The sequence below is a fragment of the Conger conger genome, chromosome 3 (genome assembly GCF_963514075.1).
Source record: "Conger conger chromosome 3, fConCon1.1, whole genome shotgun sequence".
In the NCBI taxonomy this organism is placed as follows: Eukaryota; Metazoa; Chordata; class Actinopteri; order Anguilliformes; family Congridae; genus Conger; species Conger conger.
This window is the reverse complement of record NC_083762.1, coordinates 8,401,025-8,423,893: the sequence shown is the minus strand read 5'-3', so window position 1 is coordinate 8,423,893 and position 22,869 is coordinate 8,401,025. Positions and strand designations below refer to the sequence as shown.

General features: G+C 42.7%; 3 protein-coding genes and 1 non-coding gene across 7 annotated transcripts in view; 3 read left to right on the top strand and 1 right to left on the bottom strand.

Moving 5' to 3' along the window:
* The first annotated feature begins 2,730 nt into the window (after window positions 1-2,730).
* On the top strand, window positions 2,731-6,070 carry LOC133124357 (large ribosomal subunit protein eL39). The gene is made up of 3 exons (XM_061235493.1): window positions 2,731-2,785; window positions 3,158-3,261; window positions 5,843-6,070. Exons 1-3 carry the CDS (start codon window positions 2,783-2,785, stop codon window positions 5,889-5,891), a joined length of 156 nt encoding a protein of 51 aa, XP_061091477.1. The 5' UTR covers window positions 2,731-2,782; the 3' UTR covers window positions 5,892-6,070.
* Window positions 3,443-3,574, top strand: LOC133125356 (small nucleolar RNA SNORA69). Its single transcript, XR_009708433.1, has one exon. It is a non-coding gene; the product is annotated as a small nucleolar RNA SNORA69 (small nucleolar RNA).
* Window positions 6,071-6,688: 618 nt separating the features above from the next.
* Window positions 6,689-9,323, bottom strand: LOC133124979 (ankyrin repeat domain-containing protein SOWAHC-like). The gene is made up of 2 exons (XM_061236616.1): window positions 9,115-9,323; window positions 6,689-8,565 (listed from the first exon to the last, which is right to left on the bottom strand). The coding sequence occupies exon 2, from the start codon at window positions 8,427-8,429 to the stop codon at window positions 7,308-7,310; it is 1,122 nt and encodes a 373-aa protein (XP_061092600.1). The 5' UTR covers window positions 8,430-8,565; window positions 9,115-9,323; the 3' UTR covers window positions 6,689-7,307.
* A 2,381-nt stretch (window positions 9,324-11,704) lies between these two features.
* The window catches only part of septin6 (septin 6), a 24,078-nt gene continuing 12,913 nt past the window's right edge, over window positions 11,705-22,869 (top strand). For all 4 annotated transcript variants that reach the window (XR_009708236.1, XR_009708237.1, XM_061233826.1 and 1 more), the window contains exons 1-5: window positions 11,705-11,831; window positions 14,585-14,699; window positions 16,976-17,171; window positions 18,778-18,964; window positions 21,970-22,131. Coding sequence is in view for 2 of the 4 variants with exons in the window: in XM_061233826.1 (XP_061089810.1) it covers window positions 11,802-11,831; window positions 14,585-14,699; window positions 16,976-17,171; window positions 18,778-18,964; window positions 21,970-22,131 (690 nt within the window). In the remaining 2 variants the exon portion in view is untranslated. The remainder of the gene's footprint in view (window positions 11,832-14,584; window positions 14,700-16,975; window positions 17,172-18,777; window positions 18,965-21,969; window positions 22,132-22,869) is intronic.

Sequence of the window (22,869 nt, the reverse complement as noted above, 5' to 3'; positions counted from 1 at the left end):
TTATTTCCTATAATGTAGAAACCATAGAAATGGATCAGGAGGTATAGAAGGAATTGTGCCATAAAACTAAAACTTTAAACTGTGTCAACACTCTCATGCTATTGATACAAAATTACATTTTAGAATCATCTCACATTTACCCATTTAAGAAAGTGCATTAAATGGCTGGAGGCACCAGCTGAAGAACTCGAGCAGCATGGCATAATGGGCTAGATGTGTACCTGCAGTTTGAGAGAAGCTGTTCTAAAATGAGTAAATAACACAGTTTTGCTGAGATGCCCTTGCCATACATTTTGGGTCATGTCTCTTCATACCCTGAAATAAAAATATTTTTTATAATTAGATTGTAAAACCTTTTTCTTTTTTTGAGATTGAAAAAAAAAATAGGAAAAAAGTTGGATGGTCTATATTTATCCAACATGCAAAAAATTGAAAATATAGTTGTCATTGGTGAAAAGAAGGTAAGCACACTGATCTTTGATTCGCCAAAATCTCTAGTGATGCCTACTCTTGACTTGAGGAAGAATGAAAGGACTTTGGTTGACGCTTGTTGTGGAACCTCATAATTAGTTAAAATCATGGTCCTCGAGAATAGTTGTTTTTTTTCACTGTCCCTTTACCTGGGTGTCCGGTGTGGAGGCAGTCTGCCAGTGGAGTTACGCTGAACACGTAATGCCAATTAGCATTACGTGTTAGGCAAATTACCTGGGAGAAAGAAAACCAGAGGCAGATTTGGATTGGTAGGCCTGGTTTCCTAGGATTGAGCACTTTGACATAATCATGCAGCATAATCATCTCACATTGTGGACAGCAGCTGCCAGATCTCCAATTCATACAGGATGCCAAATCAGGTTAAATCAGTCAGGAATGTTTGAACAGGGAGTATATATGCGATTTCGTGCCAGGCCAACAAAAATAGAAGTCAGCGACTATATGGATGGCCTTTGAGGTCAAACGTGTCACTTTCATTCACTATGTTATCTGCTGCATTTATTAATGAAAACATTCAGTAATTTGTTACATTTATTTTATCATGTTTATTATGTCGGCGGCACGGATGGTGCAGTGGGTAGCACTGCCGCCTCACAGCAAGGAGGTCCTGGGTTCGAATCCCTGTCGGCCGGGGCCTCTCTGTGCGGAGTTTGCATGTTCTCCCCGTGTCTGCGTGGGTTTCCTCCGGGTACTCCGGTTTCCTCCCACAGTCCAAAGACATGCACGTTAGGCTGATTGGAGAGTCTAAATTGCCCGTAGGTATGAGTGTGTGAGTGAATGGTGTGTGTGCCCTGCGATGGACTGGCGACCTGTCCAGGGTGTATTCCTGCCTTTCGCCCAATGTATGCTGGGATAGGCTCCAGCCCCCCTGCGACCCTGATCGGGATAAGCGGGTTCAGATAATGGATGGATGGATGGATGTTTATTATGTCTGATTTAAAATCAACATTAGAGACATAATAGATATAGAAAATGTGTTTTCATTGACACGTGTCTTATCTCAACCTAACACTCGTTATATTGACATGAATTGCTTACAGTGCAAATGTCTAATATCTAGATCTGTTTCACTGTCTACATTCGTCCATCTATTCCCATGTACACAGATCTGTTTACATTTTGATATATTTGTCTGCATTATCTGTGCCTGCCCCTGTAACACCCTTTGTTTATATCTGACTGTAGATATGTTTGTCATGCCTGTAGGCAAATACAGTACCTTGTTTGCCAAGAAGAGCCTTCTTTTCTCTGCTGACTATGCATTCACATTAAATAGATTTTAAATGGATACTGTAGCCTTCTGTGATGCCTATAGAACACCGAGTCACAAGTGGCCTGTGAGCCTACCAATAATGCTGTGAGGTCAAATTAGATGTCACAATACTTCACTGGTGAGTATATATGTGGTAGGCTACCAATTCAACTTTAATCATTACCATCAATACTGTGGAAGAAGGTTGGATTCCTTTGCTGCTCCTGGCTATGGAATGCTACTACAGTATGGTGAGGTCATTATTCCTGTGTTATTTTTCAGTTTTTCCTCCTTTTCTTTGCTGACAATGTGTGAATTCACATTAAATTAATTTTGAATTTAAATAGATATGGTTGGATCTGTTGAATAAAATAATTAACGGGATACATTCTAACTTCTGGCTATGGTATTAGTACAGTGGTAGCATAGTACAGTCTTTTGCTCATATCCTTGTGTTATTTTGTAGTCATTTACAGTGAATGTTTTTCTAATCCACCAAAAATAACATTTGAGAGAAAAGAAAATAATTCGCTGGATATTTCCTGGAATGGCCTGTTGGAATTTGAGTTTTCATTTTTGAATTTTAAGTGTTCTTTGCATAGACACGTGTTCTCTCATTACCTTCAGGACTATTATGAACGAAGGTTATCAAGGCTGTTTGCAGACGTTTCGAGGATATGTTATGAATTCTGGATGCGGTACTGCAGTTTGGTAAGTTCCATTGGCGTCAAAGAGCAAGGTTGGATATGTATTTTAGAGGGCCACACGTTTTGCTGTTGACTTGATAAAATTGACTGGTACAATGCTCTTCTTTCTCAATTGTTCTTCATTCTGCTCCCTCATTTCTGTAAAATCTCATTTCATGCTCGTTCAGTCCCTATCCAACGTAGCTTCGGCGTCTCTCCCTGATCATAACTGTGGTAGTTTCTCCGTCCACTGGGTGGCGCGAACGCAAATCACATAATTTCAATCCTATCATTTCCCAGAGTTCTCTCTTTTCGACTACCGCCATTGTGGGGAAAGGAAGGTAGATTCATAATGGTGAGGAAAATATCGTTTAACATCCTCATGTATGCAGATGTAAATCAATGAATTGATTGTAGTAACAGTGGAATTAATTGTCAACTCACATTTTGATATAAGAATTTACTTGCTTGGACGTACAAAAAGACAAATATTCCTGGTGCCGCTAACCAGATCGTTGTTGCTTTGCGGATAGTTGATGCTCATTTGTAATAACGTGGCAAAAATGTGTTTTGGTAGTCCTTGCCTAGTCGAAATGTATTACCTGTTCAGATTGCGGATTTACAACTAACATAACTGGATATGCGTGTGTTGTACGTGCGAGCTAACTAGCTATATCAATGTATATAACGTTATCAAGTACTAAATTTAATGTATTTTCGCTCTTAGTCTTCTCACAAGACATTCAGGATCAAGCGCTTTCTGGCGAAGAAGCAGAAGCAAAACCGACCGATTCCACAGTGGATCAGAATGAAGACAGGCAACAAAATCAGGTATATAAAGCCGTTTCGTGTACAGCCATATAGCTACCGCTGTTCACTGGCTAGCCAACTTATGTTCTGCACCGTGGAGACTTCAGTTTAAATAATTTGCGTGCTGGGTTAGCTAGCTAACCAGTGAGCTTTTGCAGGTGCAAGATTTCTTTACAATTGTTTAGTTTCTCTATGCTTTGGTCCAGCAGGTTGCAATTACAGTGCTTCATTCTGTGGGAGTACTGCCATTATCCTGCTAACAGTAACCAACTGCCGTGGAACCTTCTATCACATGGAAAGTTCCATGTGGTGATTCTCTGTGGCAGTGACATAAGATGCCTATGCTATAATAGCCGTATTCGCTGTTAAGATCATACCGTAAATCCTCAAATTGTGGCCGGGGTCTTTTATTTACTTAGGCTGCACAAAGCACAGGCCTTTATTTGGGGCAGGCTTGTATTCGAGGCAGGCCTTTATTTCTTATTAGGCTTCTGTTGTAGAATTTTATTCTTAGAAATAAAGTAAAAAGGCTACACTTAAAGTGGGCCAACACTGTTCAACACTTCCTGTAACCGTTCAGAAATCAATTGGTGTAGGCTAATCAGGAACACCGTTTGGTAAGTCATAGTGTCAGTCTTAACAGACTTAGTTTATTGCAAATATTCTCTAACACAATAAATCAGATGCAAGTCCAGAATCCATAAAATAACAACTTGCCAGACACGCCTTCATGAACAATAACAAATTAGCGTAGATAACAGCAAGTTAAGGATCTTTTTTTCCTAAAGTGCTTTTTATTGTGAGACATTTTCGTTTGGAGCAGCATACCGGTAGGCTATCAAAAGATTTACGCTTTGGTTTGGGATTTAATTTACTTTTGGACTGTTTGATTCTATTGCTAAATGTTGGAACTGATGGGCACTGAAATCTGGGGGGTATTTGATGGTGCACTGTTAAGTTATGTCGTTGAAAGAATGTCGGGATTTCCACCCGTCTGTTTATTGCGAGCCAAGGCAGCCGCTTTCATTCATTCATTGAACGTGCGCTGTGCTGTAAATACATGGAAACCTTATTGCGTAGCCAAGTAGCCTAAATTGAGTTAATTTTTAATTTTGCTTGCTTTACTTTTTATTAAATTCGTAGGCTGGAATGCCTCGCGGCAACAATTGTGTTTAAATGTATACTGCTTCAGCCTTTGGCAAGCTACTCAGAAGGGGGCGGCAAGCGACTGGTAGCTTGAGAGCAACGTGTTGGAGACCCATGGTGTAGGACAACGACTTTTCATTGGCAACAGTATTAAACCAACCAACAATATAAAATATTAAGAAGAGTTATTTTATTTCATTGCGTTAAATCGAAACAATGTCTTCTAGTGCTCATGGACTGATAGCCCTACTGATAGGCTATTATCCGAGGCCCGGCTTCAAATAGAATCCCGGACACAATTTGAGGATTTACTGTACGTATCATTAATGTCTACAGATGTAACGTGAATGGTCACACAACTACAAATGCTGTAGGCTATACAGTTGACCACAAATGTAAAATGTCCACTTCTAGTAATTAGTTGGTTTTTAATATGCCATTTTTTGGAAGTGACTTGGACACCTATTGGGTTGAGTAGAAGCTTGTTTTTGCTTGGGAGAAAGCGTGTCGTATGTTTTTAAATGTTGCATTATTGGAAGAGAAGATCCAATCTCTATTAGGTGACCGCTTTTGCATGCACTAACTGTCGACTGTATTTAGGTTGTCATTGACACTGAGTGAATGCTCACCGTCGTGTAGATGTTTTTGAATTAGCCCTGTAGTAGCTCAACCTTCTGTTTTCGTAGAATTCCGCCACTTGAATTGTCCTTGTCAACTTGACGCAATGATAAAAGATATATCGAAGCGATGTCACTTCATTGGAGAAGTTGCGTTATTTCATATTAACGGTCAAAAAGACTGTTGCCCCATGGGCTTCCTTCCACAAACCGATAATACTGAGTGACATCACAGTAGTCAAAAGCATCAAATAAGAATATTCAAATGAGATTCATAAAATCGTTCTGGGTATTGAAGGAATATAATAAATGTTGTGTAAATGCCCCCAGAGAAATGTGGGGTTAAGGGCCTTGCTCAAGGGCCCAACAGCTGCATGGATCTTATCCTGGCTTTTCTGTCACCTTTATTACATTTGTGGCTCAGCTGTTTTCTTTTGGTTTGTTTTTTTTTAAATGCTTGTCACTTTTGTTGAATAGTAATACCGCTCACAATTGTCTCACCCTTCATTCCACGGGTGCCTAACTCCAGTCCTGGAGGGCCACATTGTCTGCTGGTTCTTTCATTGGCTACGTGCCTTATTTGGCTGCTGATTCAAAGGAAACCACAAACACCAGCAGACACTGCGACCCTCCAGGACTGGAGTTTGACACCCCTGCTTTATTCCACCTGTGATCAACTATGCAACTACTACTATTACATTGGTAGCTTTTTCTTTCTTTTTTTATTATTATTTTTTTAAACACATTTGTGATCAACCGTGGGTGGGGTTGGGCGCTTGACCCAAAAAAACCAAAAGAAAAAAAACGGATTTAACTGGCGTATATTTTTCGACTCACAGGTACAACTCCAAGAGGAGACACTGGAGGAGGACCAAACTGGGCCTGTAAAACTGCCATCCTCACATGGCTCCCCGCGGTCTTACCCTTATCCACCATGGCCTCCTCTGGGCCCAGACCAGAAGAGACGGCCATCACATGGAACCACAGCCTCTCCTATTTTTTTTTGTACAGATACTCTGCTCATCGTTGTGTGTGAACAATAAAGATGGATGAAATGAAATGGCAAAGTTGGCAAGGTCCACTTATTTTATTTATTTATTTTTAAATGGATGTCGACTGACTCACGAGTGTAACACTTTCATAGTTTACATGAGAACCATTACAGCTGGTGTGTGTATGAATGGGTAAATGCGAAGCATAAACTGTACAGCGCTTTGGATAAAGGCGCTATATAAATGCAGGCAATTACCATTTACAGCAGGGGTCTCCAATCTTATCCTAAAAGGGCTGGTGTGGGTGCAGGTTTTTGTTTTAACCCAGCAGTAACACACCTGATTATACTAATGAACTAATCGTGGTCTTTAATCAAGACCTAGATGAGTAGAATCAGCTGTCTTAGTCCTGTGCTAAAACAACAACCTGCACACACACCGGCCCTTTCTGGATAAGATTGGAGACCCCTGATTTACAGCTTGCCTTATTGATTGGCTTGAACAGCTGCTTTCAAATCAACACAACTGTCCTGTGCTTGGAGGACCATCTTGTGGATAGGCCTGCATGTTTCATTTTCATGCTTCTGATCAAGAAGAATCCCTGGAATCAATGGCTATATTGTGCTTGGAGTGACTTTACTTGCCTCGCTGTTGTAACAGAATCTAGGGAACCTTTAAGAAATAACACTTGAGGGGTATCATTGGATTTTATTTGGAGTTAAAGAAACAGTGTAATTAACAGGGAAGACGCCAGAGATTATCAGGACATTCTACACAATTGTCCCTTTGGCTGAGCTGCAGGTCTAGTCAGTTCTCCGTTCACAAGTGGCCTACTGTTGACTTAAAACAGTGTGGTTGGCTATACTACACTTGGCAGTCGGCTTTATATTGGCTTAGGTGTCGTTATGGTAGGCCTATTGTTTGAAGACCCGTTTTGAAAACCTGTCTTGCAAACCTGTCGTACAGGGTATTGAAATTTGAAAAAGAGAATTAGCTGTTTTGAGTTTCGGACTGTATTGAACTGCACAACACCAAAGACACGCACGCGGCAAGCATGGGAACAGAATTGTTTTTAGTTCTGTCATTTTATGAATAGCCGAGACATTAAGCAGTCATAAAATGCAGATCATATACAAAACGTGTATTACAATAAAGTGCATATTCTAGCAATAAAAAATGGGGGCTATAACCACAAACGCAGTGATAGCAGGCAGCATATTTTTACAGATAAAAAAAGTCACATCTGTGTAGCAGGCTACTGTCTATTCAAATTGATTGCCTAATTAGGCCAAGAATCGGTGTTCCTATCCTGTTAGGAGTCCGCACCCATGCTGCTGTTGACAAAATTTAGTACGGGTGACAGAAACTTTCTTAAAGACCCAAACACTGAACGGTTATTTCTCCGTTCAAACGAGTCTACCTCCTCCTTCTCTCCTTTAGCGTCACTTTTGGAGTTTTGTGCAGCAGTCCCACTGTTGTTATTGGCATTGTGACACCCAAATGCCCCGTACTCATAGTCCGTCCCGCCCAACAGTTCCCTCATCTCCGCAGGGGCGTTGGTCTTCAGGTACTGCCACGCTCTTCTACCACTGTAATCCATGGCTTCCAAATCGGCACCAAACGCGCCGACCAAAATTTTAACCACCATGTACTGACCGTGCATTGCAGCCAAGTGAAGGGGGGTGAGGCCCCCGCTTGCTTTTAAGTTTACATTTACAGGGGACCCCTCCTTTTCAGCGTACTTCAGCAGCTTTACCAGTGTTTCATCCCGGCCGTTCTTTGCCAGCCAGTGGACCACGGTGAAGCCACTGACGAAATCCTTTTTAGTCAACAAACTGAAATCCTCGGAGAGATAATCCACAATGGTGTCAAAATTTCCGTCCACAACCGACAGCATCCACGCATGCTCCATGGGGTCCAAAACCCAGAACGCGTTGTTGTTGCTTTCTTCCGTGCTATATGCTGCTTCGTTATCGCCGTCTTTAGAAGATGTGCTGGAGCTATTGGACGAGACCAATATACTTCCGAGCCCACTGTGCAAACCGTTGTTTACAAAAAGGTCTTTTAAGTATTTTTTTCGCATGGCGGGGGTAAGGGAGCCCTTCTCTGATACTTCCCCCGATAGTTTCAGTGAAGCGCCGTAGGTACCGATGGAGCCGGGATCACCTACCTCCTGTTGTCTCTGCAGCCTCGACCTGCGTGTTGAAGCTTGATGAGTACCAGCCCTGGACCCACGGGCAGCGACACTGGCATATTCGCCAGCCGCCCTGAAAATGTCTAAAACGTGGGAGCCTTTTCCACTGGCATTCGCTGTGTCGCATCCAGATTCCTCCTCCTCAACTCGCGGCGATACTGCTCCGCCCAAATGGGAGCTGAAATTAGCGGTAGAGCTGATCCTATCTGACAGCTCTGGGATGCTAGAGCTGTCATACATGTTGGCTCGCTTTCTCTGTAGTTTTCTCCTCGTTTCCCGAATGATGTTGTCTTGCTGATAACGTATGCCTAATTGTGTACGCTATCGCACGCAAGGAAGTTGTCCAAAGGGCGAAAATCTGTCGGATCCCTTTTCACTTTGGAGAGAAACAAAGTTCAGTGTCAGTTACGAGGGGTGGCCTCGCATTATTTACCTACTAGGCTACATTTGCAATATTCAAATCAGTAGCTCAAAACACCTGCATATAAAAGACTGCATATAAAATAGCTTGGTACGTTTAAATTGCTTTTCCGAGCAGCGTTTTCCATTTTCCCGTAGCATAGGCTATAACACTAATTTTTTAAACCGTATCAAACTGTCTTTCGGGGGCCTGAAATCTCTAGTTGATATTTAAGCATTAGGCCTAGGATATAGGAAACTCTGGTCATGAACTAACACCCATTAGCCTAATTGTTTCACCTTGTGTCAACTGTAGCCGAACGATGTTCCACTTAAGAGTCACTAACCTACATTACTGATGACGTGATTCGCGAAGAGAATTTGATAATTTAGCTACTCCTTCGCTCTACTTTTAAATAGGCTACCGCAAAGTAGCAGAAATATAATATTCTCATTTTATAAACAACAGAACACGTGACCTATTTCCCCACTTCAAGCCCAAGAACAATTTTTTGTTTGTTCTCACCTGTAAAGCGAAGATCCACGCACCACATTCATTTGCATTCGTCGGAAGTTTGTCATAGAGAATACTCCACAGTCCGTAGCCTTATTTTAAAAATAGCAGCACATTTTGTATAAAATGCAGAAATGTGGATGTTTTTAGACGATAGACTGAAGATCTCATTTCCTTCCCAAAACGCGATGGACTCTGGCAGCTCTGCTTCTCTTCTCTCTTCTTCCCTCCTCCTTGCCCCCACTCGAGTTGCTAATACAAAGTTCAACTTAATCCCTACCAACTGTATGAATACCCGCGGGCCATGTGATTGCCTTATGCTTACTGTTAAAGGAAACGTGTAGGAGTGAGAAGCGTCTCGGTCGCTTTTAATGTGTAATGTATTAACAAGGATTCCGCTGTGGCAGCTGGAGAGCGAAAATATTTGGCCGAGTAGAAGAAATGCAACTTCCTCCCTCTAATGCAAATATTTATTTAATGTTTCAAGCTTCAAATAACTAGTGAAAGTTCACATGAAAAAACCCCCACAAAAACATTTCGTAGTTGCAAAGCTCGACTTAATAGGATTGGTTGAATTGGGTAGGTTATAGACTGAATTTGACAGCTTCGCATAGTGTTTGTATTCAGATTCTGTAATCTTTGTACCATCCATGAATAGTATGTCCTTCAAGTATAACATGGGTGCAAGTGGTGTTGCTGAATAATTGTAAATTATTTGTTCTGAATGAAGTTTGAATACCAGAGTAGTAACTATGGATAATTGATTTGTATAAATTGCCTTTTTTACGCACGGACGCTCACACACTCGTTCACTGCGCAGAGACCTTTTGTGGGGCAGCTCAAAGTGGAAAAAAAGGGCACACCAATCTAGAAAAACAGTTTACAACTCCCTATTATTTTACGGAACATATTTTACCTAAATTAATGAATGAAAGTGGGTATTTTTTAGACTTTTACATTTTTTTATTTTACTTCTGCTGCTGTAGCCCATTCTCTTCAAGGTTTGTTGTGTGTTCGGAGAGGCTTATCTGCATACCCCTGTTGCAACTCATGGTTATTTAGGTTACTGTCACTGTTCTGTCAGCTTGAACCAGTCTGGCCATTCTCCTCTGGCCTCTCATTAACAAGGCATTTTCACCCACAGAACTGGTTCTCACTGGATTTGTGTTTTGTCCCATTATCTGTAAACTCTAAAACTGATGTGCTTGAAAATCCCAGGAGATGAGACGTTTTTGAGATCCCCAATCTCAATCCACCTCGTCTGGCAACAACAATCATTTTATGGTCAAAATTGCTTTGATCACATTTCTTCCCCATTCTTATGAACTGCACCTCTTGACCATGTCTGCATGCTTTTATAGATTGTATTTGGACTGGCATGTTTGATATTTGCATTAACAAGTTGGAGTACCGGTCTACCTAATAAAGTGGTCACTCAACCTTCTGGGTCCCAGTCATGTTCCTTAGCCACAAGGCTACAGGCTTAAATGCCATGTCATATAACAAAACACAATTTTAATGCTGTATTTGTGTCCCAATTATTTCGTCTGAAATAACAAATTGCTCAAATAACTATTGGTATGAATCAAACCTGATATTAGAACATTTAACAGGACCTGCAAATATTCAAATAAGAAGACAAGCACTTCTAATCTCTGAATTGTATTTCATGAAAAATATCTTGGAATATGCATAGCACACAAAATGACAAATCCATACAACTGAAAGGTCAAATAATTTGGACAGGTTTGTCTCCAGCAAACATAGACACACTGTGGAGAAGTCTAATGCAGCATATATTATGAGAAGAATATCTGTTCTGATCAGCATTCTTGTGTTCTTGTATCTGTGATCAGTGTTATATTCTGGAAAATGGCAAATGTGTACTCAATATCAATTTCTTTCTGCACTTAATATTTAAGTTATTTATTGTTTCTAATTCAACATTTTCCTAAACAGACTGTAATCAAACTATTTCTGATTTCTCAGGCCAAATAAAGAAATCAATAAAAATGGAACTGGAATTGAAAAATTAATTACATTCAGTTCTGACAGATTTAGTAAGAAAATAAAAATCAGATATAGAATTATCCTATTAATCTTTGAAAATAAAACAATTGTTTATTCATGCGTTAATATAAAATTATTTAACATTAGTTTAAGCAAAATACAATCCTATGACATGAATGCGAACATAAACAGTAGCTTCATATCATTATTAATCTTTTTAAAAATCTGTTTATCGGTAGAATATCATCATATACAAAGACAGATGCCATTTAGACGAAATGTTATTACGTAACTATAGCCTATTTATTTCCTGAACTAGCAACACTGCTATCGGTAAGCGCTCCTTAGTATGTGTATTAATGAGCTTTTCTTGCTATTTTACTTATGGGAATGAACCATATGGCGAAACAGGAGGGGTGAGATTGTGTAAAACTGCGTAGTGTAATTAAATGGTAACATTCAGTGACTTTTAGAATTGAAAAAGATTAAATATAATACTAAAAAACAGTGGATGTTATTGAGTCGTGTAATTACATCGATATCTATTAACGTGGACCCACGTATATTTTTCCCATGGCATGGTACATTCTCCGGTGTACGGTTTTTTCTCTGCTTCCCTCGTTCTCCTCGATGCGGAGAGCAGTGCCTGTGTTCTGTTTCCTGTTTGGGTCTCGATTGAGAAGCTAACCATGGCGGCCACTGAGATAGCACGGCAAGCGGTGAGTAGGCGACTTGGTCGTTTATTAAGAAGAGCTGGTCCGGAACAATGTACGAGACTAATTTGTGCGTGGATGTATGTAATACATATAATATAAATAGCCTGAACGATATTATCCGATATTCGCAAAATCTCCTTAGTAGGCTACAATCAATGAATGTAGCCTACAATATTGTAAATGTCAAAAATCAACATTCAAAAACAACAGCAATCATTTGGTTTTGGAATATTAAGAAGTATTTTGATTTTTTATTTGCGATTTATTTTCACGGTTTGGGGTTAGAATGCTGGCCACATTTGGAGTACGCTTGCTACATCATTTTAGCATTTGTAGCGGATTTTTCTGCTATAGCTGCCATTAAACGGCGTATATTCGGTTTAGCGTTAGCGGATTTGCGGGAATGCGGCATAGCGGGTTTTAGTGTGTATACAGTTCTAAATGGCACCCATAGAAGCCAACTGCATGAAATTGTGTTTATGGCCGTCGGGACGGCCGGTGTTCGATTCCGTTATTGCATTGTTCTGGTCCTGTCAGTCAGTTCCGTTAGCCTACTGGGCGTTGTCTATATAGAATTAGGTTAAAATACTGCCAAAAATAACATAAAACGGGAATGGTTATGAGACATTAATATTTGTATGTACCTTTTGTTCGCACTTTCGTAAAGTATATTATTTACTTAGGTCATCATGACCTGGTGTACCCGTGCAGGACATCTGCCTTGTCAGTGGCACATTGTTGCAGTTCGTAAATTAAGTGTAGAACGCAGAGAAGTTGGTAACGTTATGATGGACATACCGTTAGTTCAAACTTAGGCTCCTGGGAATGAGGTGGAACAACTCAAAATGTTATGTCATTCCTGGCGCAGATGCGCCTTTGATCTCAAGCAGGCTAAGCATTCGGTTCTGGAATGTTGCACACGCAGGCAGTCCGAGACGATGTTTGTGCGGTCAACACCAGTATTCCCTCTGTTTGGCATGGCGCGTTTTTTGTAATTAAACCCCGCTGTAGTTGTGTTTGTTCTCTAACAGGGTGCAATTGAAAGGCTTCCTCCCGAATTCCAAATGAGAGGCTAGAGGTTTGGCCGCCTGGGCTGTTCGACTCACAAACATGGTTTCAGATACACACCCCCACAACCAAGGCTACTTACATGGCCACAGGACTAACTTATCATGCAAAATTCGTGTTCTCCCAGTGAACTGTGTACTTCACTTTAGCAAAAAATGTCAGTAGATGGATATTAACGTACGGTAATTTTTCGATTATCCTTAATTATTGATTACCCTTACAGTATTAATCTATCAACATATTTTTACAAATGAGAGTAATCCCACATAACAATATTTTTTTCCCATAAAACTTGTTAGTGAGACCCGCTAAACGAAGGGTCATATTTGTGGTGATGGGTGTATTGCTCATTCTGCCCGCAATGTTTAAGGTTTCTTCCCTTTCATGTCCGAGTAGGCCTGTCTTGTTGGTAATCATGATTTCGATTTTGTTATTGTCACTGCTGATTTGTTGGAAGGACAACTTTGTTCTGGGAATATTCTAGGCATGCTATAGTGCATTAACCGTCTGATTCCTTGATTTCCTACACCGTTCCTCTTACTTACTAAAAACAGGCTCAAATTCATGATTTATATAAATTAATGAATCCGTTATTTGCTTTGGTGTTGTAGGGCCCACAATAAGTGTGTAGATGTAGAATTGCATTTAACTCAGAGCTCTGTCGAGTTGATTTAATGTTTGCTCAAATTTTTGTCCGTTGTCTACTGCAGTATGTTTAGCAATGGCCATTGAGTGGGAGGTGTTCCTCCCACACAGGGTAAAAGGGAATTACATAGTTTTCTGTTTCCTCTTTGATAGTATTGGTTGCCTCCCAGATGTACACCCAGACATTTACTCACAAATAGGTCACAGTAATGGCATTTATAACTTTCTGTGTGTGCTGTACAAAATGAGGGTTTAAGCAGTTTTATGAACTCACAATTTTATGAACTTAAACAGGAAATGGGCCGTCCATTGAACAGATACTTGACCATTTTGTAGGACTCAAGCAGAACTGCTGAGCATGTGTAGAACTATGAAGAACGATGAAAACTATGTAATAACAAAAGAGCCTGTAGCCTGCTGTACAGAATGGATTTTCCCAAACTGCCAGGAGACTACAAATGGAGATTAATTGCTTCGCTAGACCTAACACAGATCATGTTTATTATTGTGATTATACTAGTGAATGAAATGCTGCAAACATAACTTAAATGAAAAATAAACTGTAAAATCCTGTCTGAATTATGTCTGAATATTCTCCTCAGGATACAAATACAATGTAGGCCTAGTTGGCACTGTAATCATCAAATTATGGTCTGCTTACTTGTCAATATTTAATTCATACTGTGCATTACCTGATGAAAGCCTGGCTGTAGTTATTTACAGTTTAGCCTTTAACTGATTTAACCTCTGTATCCTGTGATAATCTGAGTAATATTCTCAGATTAAATCAAAAATCCTCTTCATTGAGTAAAATGTTTTTGGTATATACACAAAATGGCGCACACCCAAACCGTAGCGGTCCAGATGAGGCGAGCACACTGAAGTCCCTCCTTGCTGTGTTTTATTGACCAACATTTTGGCTGGTTGCCTTTGTCGGGGTGATTTGTTTTTTAAACAATTGGAAGAGAATTCGGTGGGGAGCCAGTGAGAAGCGAGCAGGGTTGTGTGGGTAACGGTGGCTTGTGCTCTTTTGCTTTTTACAGGGAGAGGGCGCGCGGTCTGTCCCGCTGTCAGGTCATGTGGGGTTTGACAGCATGCCAGACCAGCTGGTCAACAAATCTGTCAATCACGGCTTCTGCTTCAACATCCTCTGCGTGGGTGAGTCAGACGCATCACTCCCCCAAGCCCTTTCTGTAACAAGGCACACCGTTATCCAGGCGGCCATTGTGTTTCTGTCCCTGCCGTTTCTCCTGTCATTCACTGTATTTAACTGCATTAGCCCCCCCCCCCCCCCCCACTCCCCACCTCATCTCCCATCTATTTAGTGTATTTGTTCATCCTTGAATGGACAATCTCGCCATGAAATTTAAACAATCCAACTCTCTTTCCCCATCTGTCTTGAAAGGTCAGGTTAGGTTGATTTTTTTTTTTTTTGGCGTTTGCTTGGCGAGTGTAGTGTAAACACACGGGGCTACCAGTCTCTGTGACATCTGACAGTGCCCTCCCCCCCCCCCCCCTCCCCCCCCATAAGTGGAATGCGCGCGTCTCCTTGGGAGAGGCAGCGGGAGTTCAGGCCCTGCTCAAACGTGACGCCCAGAGCTGTGCGTGAGAAAAGCAAAGCACGCTGCTTCTGGGAACGGTGACCTGGCCACTTCCTCTTCCCCCATCGCCCCAATAACTGGAGTGACACGCAGCGGGCGGCCATTACTGACGTCGCCTTTTCACAAGGAGCCCTGCGTTCTTTCGAGCTGTGGGGGAAAAAAAGTTGTTAATTGTGTGTAAAATAAGGTGCTTGTTAATCTCTGTGCTTGGTGGAAAGTAACTGTATTTGGTAACAACTGGTTAATGGAGCTATTACTTGCGGTTTGCAGCAGGGACTTTTCCAGACATTAACAGTAATGTCCTGATCAATCTCAGACATGGCTCTAAGGCTGCGTGGTTGTGGTACAAAAAGCTATCGCGGATTAAAGCGAGTATCCTTTTTCAATAGTATTTTCATTGCGATTGTGTGTGAACCCGTTTGTCTGCATGACTTTTAGTTGGTATGATTTGTGGAGAGCACATTAATCCAGGCAGTAACACCACCACCCGCCCCCCCCCCCCCCATCCCTTGAGTAGGTTTGGACCTCTGCCAAAGAAGAAAGTCCCCTCCTGCCAAGCTAAAGCAGAGTGGTTTCTGTGAGGACCAGTGAGCGGAGCTTGCTCTGACCTGAGTTGGACTCAGGAAATGGGGGGGGGGGGGGAGGGGGAGGGGGGGGGGAGAGAGGCGGGGAGAGGTGCCGAATTTGGGCCTCTCAGAGTTGTCTATATTTCTTGTCGTTTGCTGGACACGGCGTCTCTCTGCCTCTCCCACGCAGCTGAAGCATAGCTAGTGGACTGCTGGCGTGCCGCTGAGTGTGAAAGCAGCTCACTCACATTGGTGGAGGCGGAACTCCTCATTTTTCAGGGGAAAGAAGATTCTGACTCACTCGCTCTTTTAGTTTTCTCAGGCAGTGTGTGGTCGAAAATGCATCCGTCGATCAATGCGTCAGCTTTGTTTCTCTTCTTTTTTTTCCCCTCTCCCCCCTTTCTCTATTTTGCTAGCCTCTTTCAATATAAAAATGGGACCATAGTGTTCCATATTACTCAGTTGCATATCATAGTTCATTCCAGCAGTCTTAAGAGCATAACCGTAATTACTGAATCGCTTGATTTCTGCAGAAGGTGAACTGCTAATCTTAATCTTTTTGCTTTATAGTCAATGCTGTGTGCTCTTGCCAAAAGAAACAGAAAAGAGGAGAGAGGCCCATGGGAATGTTATTTGCCCAGTATCTGTATTCTGAAAAGTAAAACCATGTAAAATTACCATATAATTAACATTCTCTTAGCATCATGGTTTTTGTCTGTATGTGTTTCTGCTTTTGTGCAGTTGTACACTTCCCATCAGAGCCAATTGAAACTGGTTCAAAGTTTAGTGGTGGTTCAGTTTCCCCTCATCACTGTTAAGGGCTTGGGTGTGAGAAAAGCTCTCTGTCTGTCTGTCTGTCTGTCTGTCTGTCTGTCTGTCTGTAGAACCTGGTTGGGGCTATTTGTACTACCTTAGTTAAGGCGTTCAAACTAGCAATGTTATGTACAAAATTGTCATAAGTTACGTAATCTTGTATAAGTTATGTATGTATGTATATAAAGTAACTTATTAGTTATTCGGTTGAAAGCCTGGTTTGCATCTGCTTCAGACTTATGCAAAATGAGTTGGTACCCATCCTGAACTGCACCTTCAGGTTTACTGTCTTAATAAGAGGGGTTTTTGGTAGAAGAAGCACCAGCACAGATCTAATTTATTTAGAGGTATTTCAAAAATAGATATAAGTAGGGGTTGTGGGGTTGTGGTGAAGGGTGTGAATGTACGCTTATATGTGTGTGTGTATGTGTGTGTATATGTGCGTATTTCTCAGGGGAGACCGGTCTGGGGAAGTCCACCCTCATGGACACTTTGTTCAACACCAAATTCGAAGGCGAGCCCACGCAGCACAACCAGCCCGGCGTGCAGCTGAAGTCCAACACCTACGAGCTTCAGGAGAGCAACGTGCGCCTCAAGCTGACCGTGGTGAACACCGTGGGCTTCGGGGACCAGATCAACAAAGAGGACAGGTGAGGCTCCAGCTGCCGCCATTTTGGTCAAGCCTTGGGTGGAGGAATTAGCATATATATATATTTCGATTTGTACTTGAGGTTGAGGATTTTATTTTTATTCTCATTTGTGGAGGATCACTCAAAAAGATACATTGATGACCACCACTGCCTATCATAATTTTTTATTATTCAAAATTAAGAATACATATTTTACACTGCGCGTTAGTCAGACTCATAACACCTTCAGAACAAAATAATCAATCTTCTGTCGAACCAGCTGTTCTGTTCCAATAAACGGTTCTGCCTCGAGGAGTGACTCTGTCCAAAAAGATTGGAAAACAGGCCGTGGCCAAAAGCATTAAGGCTGTCTTTAATCTGTAGCCTCACAGTTAAGATTCTTCTGTGTATGCGAGGATCTTCCAGTGAAATCCAAATCTGTGGTCCCTGTCCTCGCTACTTTGATCTCCCTGGTCATTTGATCTCCAGCATTGTTTTTTACGGGAGATGAAGAAAGGTGATGTCATCCCTTCTGTCTCTCGTAACTCCAGTCCCAGGCTGGCTGTGCCTGAGGAGACGGCAGTGTCATGTTGTGGGAACCGTCATGTAGGCATCATTTTCATCATTGTACGTTTTTCCATGTGACGGCCCAGCTAGGATTGTATTTCCTTGATTTAATTCTGTGCTGCTTTTCTTCTGTGAAATACTTTGGGTGTATGAAGAGATTTTTATAAAATTGTGATTATTATTATTATTATTGTCATTATTATTATCATTATTATAATTTCAAGGAGCAGACTTGAGTGGTTCACAGTACCAATAGAGACGCAAAGTTAATACACAAACTCATTTCATTCATCTCTGCATTTGGTTGAAGGTGCTCTTGCATCCTGTGGCATTTTTGGTTTCAGGTCTCCATTCCGTCTGGCACCTCTCCTCTAATGAGTCATGGGTTTCGGCTCTTCATCAGTTTCTCCCATTAACTTTCTCTTCCTTTTGTCCCAGACTTTGTTCAGACACTAGCGATCTCTTGTCTCCCGTTTTAAGAGGTGTTTAGCAAATTTCTGTTTTAGGAGCGTCAGCAGTCTAGTGCTGATTTAAAACGGCTGTAGATGGGCTACAGATGTTCAGTACAATGAGATAAATCGGGGAGAAGATGGCGGGGGTGGGGGGTGGACATCAGCTCTGAAACCAGATACTCTGCTTTTCCAGTTCAGGCCCTCTTCTTTGACTTCCTGATTTGGAATGAGTGAAATAATAGACGGTTGTGTTTGTTCCGGTGAAGTAATCTGTCCCTGTGCGTGTTTATTCCCCAGGATTGGGGCGTGAAACTGCCGAATGAGGAAGTGGTGAGGTCACTCATTCGTTGTACGTCCACCGTGCCGTGTTTGATTAACCTTTTGCATTTATACAGCACCTTTCAACTCACGGCTTGAAAGCCTCCTTGCAGTCGAAGGGGAGAAACTCACACCTCGGCCAGCACTAATTGTGTGGCACTCACCCGGGTGATGCACGGCCGCTGTTTTGCACCCGAATGCTCACCAGACGTTCGCAGGATCCGGCGACGGTTAAGCCCGTCAATCCGCCGACAGTCTTAACGAAGCGCTTGTCCTTCCGCTCTCCGCAGCTATAAGTCCATCGTGGAGTTCATCGACGCGCAGTTCGAGGCCTACCTCCAGGAGGAGCTGAAGATCAAGCGCACGCTGCACAGCTACCACGACACGCGCATCCACGCCTGCCTCTACTTCATCGCGCCCACGGGCCACTCGCTCAAGTCCCTGGACCTGGTCACCATGAAGAAACTGGACAGCAAGGTAGGGGATGAGAGGACCGTGATGAAGGAGGGCGCGTCAGCCTGCGTTTGCACTTTTTTTTTACTGCTGAGAGGGTTTGAGGAGTAAATCAGTGCAGATTTGCCCCTCAGGTTGGAGGTAGGCTCAGTCGCGCGGAACACATTGTCAAACTCTGGTCCTGGAGGGCGACAGTGCCCGCTGGTCTTTCGATTGTTCTCTGCACCTATGGTTCATTCAAGTCATTGATTGGCTAAAGAGTCCACGCACCTTGTTCCGAAGGGCTCAATTGACAGCTGATTGAAGGGAAAACACAAAAATATGCAGACACTGCGGCCCCCTCGGAATTTAGTTTGACAATCCCGGTGTAGAAGATATTGAAGTTTGTCATATAAACCTTGCGGGCGGCATGGTGGCGCAGTGGGTAGCACTGTTGCCTTACAAACAAGAAGGGGTTGTTGGGTCCGAGCCCCGTCCGGGCCTTTCTGTGTTTCCCGTGGAGTCCAGACATCCAGGTTAGGGACTACAGATGAAAATTCGCTCATTAGCTAACTCTGGCACATTTCAATTGATATGGAAACTGAAAATGTTGTTTCGTGTGCACTGTCCCTAGTGGGGGGGAAAAAAATAAAAATTGAGTAGAAGAGAGTGGTAAATTGTGTTTTGCGAGTTGTATAATTAGTCAGGCTATCCTTTGTTTCTGGATGGTCATTGTTTCCTGACCGTGCACAGATGGGGTTCTGTGTCATGCAAGACTGGCCGTTGGGGGCGGACATGGCTCTGGCTGTTGGCATCTGTGTAGGATCGTATGCGTAAAACCTGTAAGGGGGGGGGATTGTGTTGTCTTGGTGACCGTTCAGTGTCTGAAGCAACTCAAAGGCCTGTATTTGCATAGGCTCCCTAGTCCTCTGTTGGTGAACAAAGACCCACTCACTGAATCCACATACGGCCAGAACAGCTGTGCCCCCACCAACAGCCCTCTCAGTGTGGCCTGTTGCAGGGACTCTCCTGTGTAAACAACGTGAGGCAGGTTTGTCCTCGCTGAGGGTTGCAGGGCTTCCCTGAGACCAGGGGTGGAAAACCCCGTTCCCTCAGGGCCTTCCTGGTCCTGGATCTTGTGCCAACTTCTGCTCCTACTTGTGTAATGTGACGTATTTACCTAGAGATTACGATTAGAGAACAGTGAACCGTTTCAAACAGGGACAGTACAGCAGTCTTCAGTTCCTCGTTTGAGCGTATCAGCGAATTGAGTTAAATATTATCGATAAATGTGAACGATTAGACCGAGTGAGTCACAGAATCCCGAAAGCGATACGGTGCTGCGGGAGTGCGTTTCCTCACTGCTGCCGTCGATAAACGGCGAATTACCGTCTGCTCAGTCTGAGAATGCCACTAATGCCTCTATCCTGAGTGCTCTCGTTCAGATCCGAGTGCACAGCCCCGCTTGTTTACTTGTGCGTGCGATCCCATTTATTTCGGTGGACTTTTACTGGAACAGTTCCGGTTAGATGTACGTCGGTCAAAGGTAAAGCTTTGGAATTTGGCGCTCTGATAGGCCCTGAGTGGTGCGTGGGCGGAGACGGTGTCTGACGGAGTCTTACTCCCGTTTGTAGTGCGCCCACCGCGGCTCCCGTTCCTCCCAGCTCTCCACTCCTGGCTCCCGCCCACCCTAAAAGCCCTTAAAAGCCCTAGTTTTGGATCGAAATCAAGCACAGGTTGCAGAGTGGCTTTGTACTATTTTTAAAGCAGCCAGCACTGGGGCAAATTTCTGGAAGCACCCAGTTGCAGTTTCTGAAATCACATCGTATGGCATTTGGTTTGGAATGGAAAGTAAAAGTAAAAAGCAGTTTTAGAAATGAGTAATTTGTCATTTTTTACTTGGTGTCCTTCCATTGGCTGAAATTCGCTTAAACGTGAATCAGACTAAATACCAAGCTAATGTCTCATCCACCCGTCCAGACTAATATAGGTGAGGGTTGGTTGCTTGAATGAAATCAGACATTAGTAATCAGTCATGCATTCAAAGGAACACAATGGTAATCTCCCTTTGATCTGTACTAGTCCATGGAGAGTAGCACCTACCAATGCCCGCTGAAACATTGATGTAATGACTACCGTGTATTGCTAGACATACTAAATCAGGACTGGATGCATGTATTCTCAATATTCTGCATATGATGGCACTCTTTGTTCTTCATTAATGAAGCAACCTAGAGTTGGGTTCCTTTTGTTGGCGTGTTTATTTTTTCCCAGTTTAATTTATAGGTCAGTGCGCCATTCTCTTCAATAAGTCTGCAGCCCCTTCCGGTGTCTGCAGCATCAGGAGTTGCAGGCGGAATGCTATGACTTTCATCAGCGCGTCAGTCCTATTGCCTGCGCTAGTGTCTCACACCAGCATCGTCAATGTCACTGAAATACTACTACAGTTATGTTTGGTTATCTAAAGAGGCGGTTCACCCGGAAGTAAATGTAAAGCTATACAGTGCTGTGTATCCACTCGGACTGTTTTGCAGCTCACCCTGAACGTCAAAACATCCGAAATATACGTACATTTGAAAAAAAAATCCACAGACCACAGTCATGTGCGGTTTCGTCAAACTACTTTCTGCCAAAGTAGGCCACCTGACTCGGCGCAATGTCTCAGCTAAAGCATGCCGGTATTCTAGGGCGCGAGGTCGACTTTGTTTTTCAAAATGCTGTTTCAACATTGTTGCTAACAGAGGTAACAGATGTAAGTGTGAATATAGCTTTATTTATATATATATATATATATATATATATGCTTGGATTTTGAAAATGCCTGTCAGATGGAGTCATTATTAGTTTCATTATTTTTGTATTTAATTCATTTTATCCTTGGAAGGCCATCATTTCCAATAGGGGCATGCAAAGGCCAAAAGACAACAGAGATCTCCACATTATTTTTTCATCTGGTCCTCGCCAGATGTTTTTCTGGCTGTTTTGTGTGGCTGATGCTAACTCTTGCTGAGACCTCCCTTTGTGACCTCAGTATGAAACCTCCCCTCCAGGTGAACATCATCCCCATCATCGCCAAATCGGATGCCATCTCCAAGAGCGAGCTCACCAAGTTCAAGATCAAGATCACCAGCGAGCTCGTCAGCAACGGCGTGCAGATCTACCAGTTCCCCACCGACGACGAGACGGTCGCAGAGATAAACTCCACCATGAACGTGAGGACTACAGCCCATCACTTCCTCACAACTACACCTATAATAATAATTCGTTATTTAGCTGATGCTTTTATAAGGGACTGACCGTAGATTAGACTAAGCAATCCTCCCTGGAGTAATGTGGGGTTAAGGGCCTTGCTCGAGGGCTTAACAGCTTTGCGGATCTTATCGACACCAGGGCTTCAACCTCCAACCATCTTGGTCCCAGGCATGCAGCTTAAGCTAGGCTACAGGCTGGCCCTGCATCTGCAGCACTTAGAACCAGCCTTTGTTTTATTTCACTGCACGGGGACTTTTGCGATAATTTGGCAACAGTGGAGCTGATTATAAGCATGCTACTCGGGGCTGTCGATGCTAAGTTGCGCAGCTACTGTTGGTGTTGACCGTGCCGCTTGTGAGACCGAAGGGAGAGTGAGAGAACAGGATTAAGAGCTTTGTGCTGTTCCACTGGTCCAGAGAGAGAAAAGCAGGCTATTTATTTTAGTTACAGCATATCGAGATGGATGTCAATGATGTCTTCTTCTAAGATTATTATATCTGTGTCACTGTGATCTATTTTTGGGAGCAAGCGAGCAAGCCTGCATTCTCAAAAAAAAAAAATAAAGAAGTAAATATTTTTTTAAAAGATAAAAAAAGATGTGCAACTGCAAACTATGCGGAACGGTCTTTGCTGCTGTAGACCATCTCGGACAGTGCATTCCTCTGCCTGGAGGCGGGAGGAGCAGAGAGCGCGCTCTC

Bases quoted from the DNA above. Each gene is read 5' to 3' on its own strand.
- LOC133124979 (XM_061236616.1), bottom strand. From the start codon at position 8,429: ATGTATGACAGCTCTAGCATCCCAGAGCTGTCAGATAGGATCAGCTCT.
- LOC133124357 (XM_061235493.1), top strand. The intron at 3,262-5,842 runs GTATATAAAGCC...TTCGACTCACAG, and splicing joins AAGACAGGCAACAAAATCAG to GTACAACTCCAAGAGGAGAC.